The sequence below is a fragment of the Octopus bimaculoides genome, chromosome 5, assembly GCF_001194135.2.
Source record: "Octopus bimaculoides isolate UCB-OBI-ISO-001 chromosome 5, ASM119413v2, whole genome shotgun sequence".
Lineage (NCBI taxonomy): Eukaryota > Metazoa > Mollusca > Cephalopoda > Octopoda > Octopodidae > Octopus > Octopus bimaculoides.
This window is the reverse complement of record NC_068985.1, coordinates 123488674-123496173: the sequence shown is the minus strand read 5'-3', so window position 1 is coordinate 123496173 and position 7500 is coordinate 123488674. Positions and strand designations below refer to the sequence as shown.

General features: G+C 36.1%; 1 protein-coding gene across 1 annotated transcript in view; it reads right to left on the bottom strand.

Annotated features, from left to right (window-relative positions):
- The window catches only part of LOC106872959 (twinfilin-1), a 50091-nt gene that overhangs the window by 16315 nt on the left and 26276 nt on the right, over positions 1-7500 (bottom strand). The window contains exons 4-6 of the mRNA XM_014920148.2: positions 5067-5194; positions 3999-4094; positions 2154-2258 (exon numbers count right to left, since the gene is read on the bottom strand). Coding sequence (XP_014775634.1) covers positions 2154-2258; positions 3999-4094; positions 5067-5194 — 329 coding nt within the window. The remainder of the gene's footprint in view (positions 1-2153; positions 2259-3998; positions 4095-5066; positions 5195-7500) is intronic.

Here is a 7500-nt window from a genome sequence, read left to right as displayed (position 1 = left end):
TTTCTCCATGTTCAACAAATCAAGTAACAGTAATACACTGGGGTCAATTTAATCAACAATATCCCCAGGTTTATAAAAATAACCTTGTTACATATCAAATGAAACTGAGATTTGATATGACATAACTAATGCTTAGGTTAAGGCAGTTGTGTAGTTGAGCTTGCTTTGCAATTACAGGGTTTCAAGTTGAATCTCACTGTCCAGCATCTTGGACAAACATCATCAATTGTATCCTTGAGCCAACAAATGCTTTGTGAGTAAAATTGATAAACAGAAAATATGAGGACGCCTATCACATATACATTCAAACATGTGTGTATGCACATATAATATATATATATATATATATATATATATATATATATATATATATATATATATAGAGAGAGAGAGAGAGAGAGAGAGAGAGAGAGGGATATAATATCTGGGTAGATACCATATTAGCTCTCAGTTAAGTTCCAGTCAATAGCTAACCACAACGATTAGTATCTAATGACTATGATTACAGTTAGCTGTTAATCGCTCTGTGAATTCTTCCAATGGGTAATTCTGTGTACTCTTCGCAAGATGGTAAAAATTTTCTGGAGTATATATCAATATTAATAGTAATAAAGAGTATGGAGGCTTCTACATCCACAAAATGTATTGTATAGTTATATACAGCATATTATAATGACCTGCACGTGTTTCTGCTGCAGCGACTACTCACTGTTGAAAATGCAACCTTGGTGCAGCTCCATCAGGGTATATCCATTTGATCAACCTTGTGTATGTGTGTGTGAGAGAGAGAGAGAGAGCATAAATTTCGATTCAGCATGTCATCATTAACATCATCTAAGTGAAAGACGATGACATCGTTTACTATCTTCAGTGAACAAATCTTCCCAAAGTGTATCAGACACATGATGGTCAGTGGAATGAAAAAAATAAAATACATAACTTGAAAAGCAAGTAAGGGTTTGGTGTCAAGAACATCCGGACAGAAAATCTGCTTCATTAAAACAACAACAATGATGAAGATTTAATACCTAATATGTAATGTTGTTATTCCAGCTGTAACCTTCCTATTGTTTTAGGTATAGTACAGATAAAACTACAACATCCAATGTTATTTTAGCCAGAGGGGTGAACTTTGAGAGAGATTTGGCTACTATTTCTAATAGGTGAGTTATTGCATAGAAATCTCATTTGAATAGCTAACGTTGAAAGTCAATGTAGTGTGAAGAAAAACAGGTATGTAATATCAACTTGATATTATATACCTGTTGAGAGAGATATTATATACCTGAGAGAAAACAGCCAAGCATTAAAGGCCTCAGCCAATGTGCAATCATTCTGCTGTTACATCAATGACCTTTTCCCCACCACCTACAACATCCACTCCTCTACAGATGATCTCACTTCATTCCTCCCTAACTTTTCATATTCAAACTTCATTCACCAGCAATGCACTGGCATGCACCAAAGTTGTCGCACTTAACTTGTCTCCAGCAGTAAAAAAAACATAATCACTATACACACAATGTAAACTCATTGCACATCTCCTGCAAACACAAGCAGCATGTAACGGTAGTAGTATGGGTTCATGCACTGCAACAGTGCATTACAGCAACAGAGCATCATTGCAAAAGTGCATCACTGCATCCATCATTTGTTGGCAATTCCCTACACCTTTGCACTATTCAGGTGATAACCCTCCAATAATTGGGTAGTCATTGTTGATAAGGATTTTATGAGGTCAAAATGCAAGCCCTTCCTCAACCTCTTTTAGCTGCTCTTTACAAAACACAGAGGAAATGCTGGGTCTCTTCTCTGATATGCTGGTTCCCACACTAAACTAGAGCAGTGTGAAATGAAGTGTTTTGCTCAGGAACACAACACACCACCCAATCCAGGAAATGAACCCACAATCGCCAGATCATGAGTGCAACACCCTAACTCTTAGGCCACACATCTTTAAGCAGCATGTAACAAAAGAAAATTTCCATCCATTCTAGCAAGAAAAAAAAATAAATAAATGTAAAGTAAGAAAAATAATTTTAAAAAGTTTAAAGGAAAAAAAACCAACACTGAAAATATGAACAAGCCTAAGATATGAAAAGAAACAGTAAGAAACAAACTGCCTGACAATGCTGAAGATCAAAAATACTTACTTCAGTTTTCTTAATAATTTCTAGCTCTTCCTCAGCAAACGTTAATGGAGCAGGTGCCTTTTGGAATTCTATATGTTTCAGAAAGCCATTCAAAGAAATATCATCCTAAAAATATTAAAGTATGTAAAGTTGATAAGTATTTGATCCCAGGTTGGGATGTTAATGATGACATTTGAACTTATTACTCTAGCCTCCTCTTCATCACTCCTTTAACTTTAATTCCTTCATCATTTACTTAAATACAAGCGGTGACAACATCTCTCTCTCTCTCTCTCTCTCTCTCTCTCTCTCTCTCTCTCTCTCTCATCCACACACACACATAACAAAATGAGAAGAGAGGAAGAGAAATATTATAATATTATGTTAGTGTGTCTAAGATAAGACTTAAATTTCACAGAATTTGCTTTATTAAGGAGTGGTGAAATAAACTGTGGAAACACCAAAGCTGGAGGAGTTTGATAAGTGAGGCTGAAGAGACTGTTGACAATGGTGAGGAGAAATCAACAATAGTGAGGTGACAGAAAGATATGGTTAGGGGGAAACACTGACAACAGTTGGATGGGAGATAGACAGTAACAACTAAGATATGGGAAGAGACAGTGACATCAAAGGGTAGGAGATTAAGACAATAGTGGGAGAGAGACTGTGATAATAGTGAGGTTGGAGAGAGAGATTGTAACAACAATGGGTTAGAAGAGAAAGATTATTATAAAAGTGATGTAGAACTAGAGCCCCTAAAATCATATTAAATACTAAGTCTTAGCATCACTAATGATCTCCCTTGGTAATCTTACATCTACAAGAAAAAAAACTGCATCCCAAAGACTAACCTGGCTCTACTATACCCACATCTGAAACAATGCAGCTACTGCACATACGAAAATCCAAGACTATCCAAAAGAAAGTCATCAAACTGATTGGCATGATCTCACTCTATCAGCATATTCTAACTGCTAACCCAGACATGCAGTATCTTCACTCTGCCTCTGAATTTCATAAAAAGTAGTAGCATGACACTTTCAGAAAATAATGGACATTAGAAAGTAACCTAAAATAACTATATATATATATAAATATATCATCATCATCATCATCATTGTTTAATGTCCGCCTTCCATGCTGGCATGGGTTGGACAGTTTGACAAGAGCCAGCCAGGTAGAAGACTGTACCATACTCGTGTGTGTTTTGGCATGGTTTTTACGGCTGGGTGCCCTTCCTAACATCAACCACCTCACAGAGTAGACCAGGTGGGGTCAGTTTTGGCATGGTTCTCATAGCTGGATGCCCTTTCAAATGCCAACCACTTCAGTGGGGACTGGATGCTTTTTACGTGGCACCAGTACCAGCAGGGTCGCCAAGTAACTTGCAAGACAGGGAATTTTGAGAGGAGAGGAGGCATTGGAGGTGGTGATCTTGTGTTAGATGATGAAAGAGACAGAAACAGGTGTCTTGCCATAGAGGCATGGTCATGTGCTGCATATGGATGAGGAGAGCTGTATGAAGAAGTGTCACTCCCTAACAGTGGAAGGAACCCAGGGAAGAGGGAGACCCAGGAAGACATGGGATGAGGTGGTGAAACATGACCATGCTACTATTAACAAATAGTAGCATGTAACCCTGAAAAATAGCATAACCCATTACTTTTAGCTCAACCTGGCAACCTTTATTGACTTGTAGCAGTTAAAGTTGAAAATGAACAACACCAAAATAACAGCTGTAGAGAATGTACAACAGTTATGGGACAGCTTCTTCCACCTGACTAAAGTTGAAAGAGAAAAGATAGCAAAGAGAGACTACGATAATAATGGTGGTGGATTTTATTTCCATAGAAAATTGTAACTTACTTCAACTGTACCAAATAATTCCTCCTTTATTACACCTCCGCCAAACTCAGACTTCAAGGTTGCCCGTGTAGCAGCATATACCATTTTCTCGCGCACCTAAATGAGAGGAAAGTCATCAAAACAAAAATGAAAAAAAGAAAAAATGAAAAAAGAATAGAAATCTCAACAGTAAACATTTATGAAATGTTTATGGGAAAACCATAAAGTAATATTTATTTGTCTTCGAGAAAGGGGGCCAAAATTACTTATACACAATGGATCCATTTTAGAACTGTAGTGATAGAAATGGTTATATAAGCCTGTAATTATAAGAGTATTTCTTATGCTACAGTCTCATTGAAAGATTTGAACTCAGCACAGCAAGATCATTTGTCAGCATTTGTTAATTAGGCAATGTCTGCTACTGATGAAAACTGTTAGCAATAATCTACTTGTGATTCTTGTCTTTAATAATTCTATCCAACCATTAACATAATGATGACGATGGTTTCTAATTTAGGCACAAGGCCAGCAGTTTAGGAATGGGGTTATATTGCAGCAACCCCAGTACTGGGGTTTTGTTTATCAACTCCAGAAGCATGAAAAACAAAGTTGAGTTCAGTGAGATTTGAATTCAGAACATTAAAAAGCTGGAATAAATACTTCAAGACATATTGTTTGGTGTTCTGACAATTCTGCCAAATAATAACTTCTTACATAAACACAAAGCCAGAAATTTTGCAGAGAGAGAACAGTCAATAATATCGACCTCACTACTAGATGAGTAGTTATTTTACTAATCCTGGTCGGGGCAAAAGTTGACCTTGGCAGGATTTGAACACAGAACATAAAAATCATAGGTACTCTCTTTGATGATCTAATGATTCTACCAACACATCACCTTGACAAAAGACTACGAATTTGGTAAGGATGAGAAACAAATTTTTGAATCAACCCTTCTTTATTACTTGTAGACATTTTATTATCACTGAACGTATGGAATGCTAAAGTTGACCTGAGAGAAATTCAAACCCTGAACAGAAACAAAGAATTCAGTAAAATATTTAAACTGAAAATGATAATACTTACCGGTGAAAAGTCAGGAGACCAAGCAATAAAGAGCCATTCATATCCAAGGTTATTTTTTGTATCCAAGCGATATAGTATGTAACAAGGTTTCTTATCATCCAAATAGGTAAGGACCATTTTATCATAATGTGAAAGATCTGTTAAGGATATATATATCTGTGGCATCTGTTAGTCTCACAAAATCATAGATCCATAACCAGGAAGTATTGATTCATGAACACATGCACATACAGAGAGAGTGGGGAGAAAGACAGACAGACAGACAGACAGACAATGAAAATGAGCTGAGAGAAGTGAGTGGCATGAATCTGGGCTACAAAGACGGAAGAAATTATCTTCACTTCAAGCAAAGATAAAACAAACATCTAGTGGCAACTGCAACAAACTCTGAACAAAAAAGGGAGATAATCTCAAGGAATCATTAATTACCCAGAATTGTCATGATGGTATAATATCATCACTTTCCACGCTAGTATATACTGGACCGATCATCACAGACCAAGTCATTTCTTTTTGAGAACCATCATTCCCATTGACCGGTGTGCTCACACATGCTATTTTGGTTAGTTTCTATGGCTGGATGCAATTCCAATCACCAACTGTATTACAAAGTATACTGGATACATTTTCTCATGGTACCAATTTCAGAGAGGTTGAGTAGTCCTTAGCAACACAGGAATAAAAGGATCTCACAAAACGACACCTTCTCTGCTTATTTACCAATGACTACGGTGTATACAGGGTGCATTTATCATGGCACCGACACTAAAGACACTGCCTTGTTCATGTATACAAGGGTTGGACAAAATAATGGAAACACCTAGCATCATAGAATCATAATTTTGAAATATCTATAAAACCATCAAAAGCTTGTTTATTTTTATGTTCTTTGATTTATTATTAGTGTTGCTTAATAGGTTTTGCTAAGAATGAAAATAATAATAACGACAGGATAAATTAAATGAAACAGAAATTTAAGGATACCATTCATATTCCAAACAATTGGAGAGATTTATCTAAAGGCATATTCGAAGGGGAATAATTGACATCACCTTAGGAAGCTGCTGTTTAGCCCCACAACCTCAATGAATCTTGTTTGACCAGACCAATGATCAAAAGTATTCTGGTCTCAACCATGGTTTTATCTCAAACTACATTACCTCAAGTGTCTGTTTTGTTTTTTTTTGCTTTTTTTTTGTTTTTTGGACAATACAATGTGACACGAGGAAGATTTGGCTGCCATTTCTAGCATGTCAAGTCACCTTCACTGGTTCATCTGTCAGGAGCTATTAAAGAGATATCTGCACCCATAAGTCCAAGCTCAAGAAAAGTTTCCTTCACAGTATTGTCACCACACTAAATAACATTCTTGTCAGAGTGATAAGGGAGGTCACTACACGACTCCTCAACTTGTAGGAAATATCAGTCAAATCTTCCCTCAAACCACACTCTACCATCTTCAATAAGGAAGGGTCAGACTGGATAATAGAATCCTAGATATGTTCATTCGTTTATTTTGAATCCATTTTTCATACTTGCATCTGACAGAGGAATGTTATTTGAAACGGTTTTACAGCTGGATGACTTTTTAATGCAATCCCTCACCTGTTTTCTAAGTTAGAGGTCTCTAATTCAACATGGATTCAAAAGCACAAAGTAACCATATAATTTATTGACAGGAGAAACTAACACCACCTGTTGCTCTTTCGTATAAACAATTTCAGATGTAGAAAACTACATAGATAAATACACACACATCATCGTCATGTAACATCCACTTTTCCATGCTTCCTTAGGTCAGATGGAATTTGCAAGGCAGATTTTCAACAGCTAAATGCCTTTCCTATCACCAACCTTCACCTGTTTCTAAAAAAACTAATATACCCCATACCCAGATATGGTTTTTAAGGAAGACTGGATTAATCTGTAGATTTATAGAGTACAAATGCATTATTCTTATACCAGAATATCGTCAACAGTGACCTCAAAGTTTCAGCCAGCTAGACCATCATCAAACAGCAGTCCAGCAATGACTTAGCTAGCTGAAATTTCAAAGTCACTGTCAATAGCATTCTTGTATAAAAATAATAAATGTGTGTATGTGTGATAGAGAGAACATTTGTCAAGACATCACATGATGGTTGTAAATGAGCATCAACATCATGTGAGCGAGGTTGTTTCCAGTTTTCTGTGGAAAACATGTCTTGCTGTGAGAAAATATTAACTTGATTCAAAAACGTTGGGCATTAGTAACAGAAAAGGTATCTGGGCACAGAAAATTTGTTTCAACAAATTCTGATTGACCCATGTAAGCATAGAAAAGTGGATGTTAAATGATGATTTTGCAGATGTGTATGTGTATATATATTATATATATATATATATATATATATATATATACTTTATTTAAAAGCAGCAGAAATATTTTTAAAAA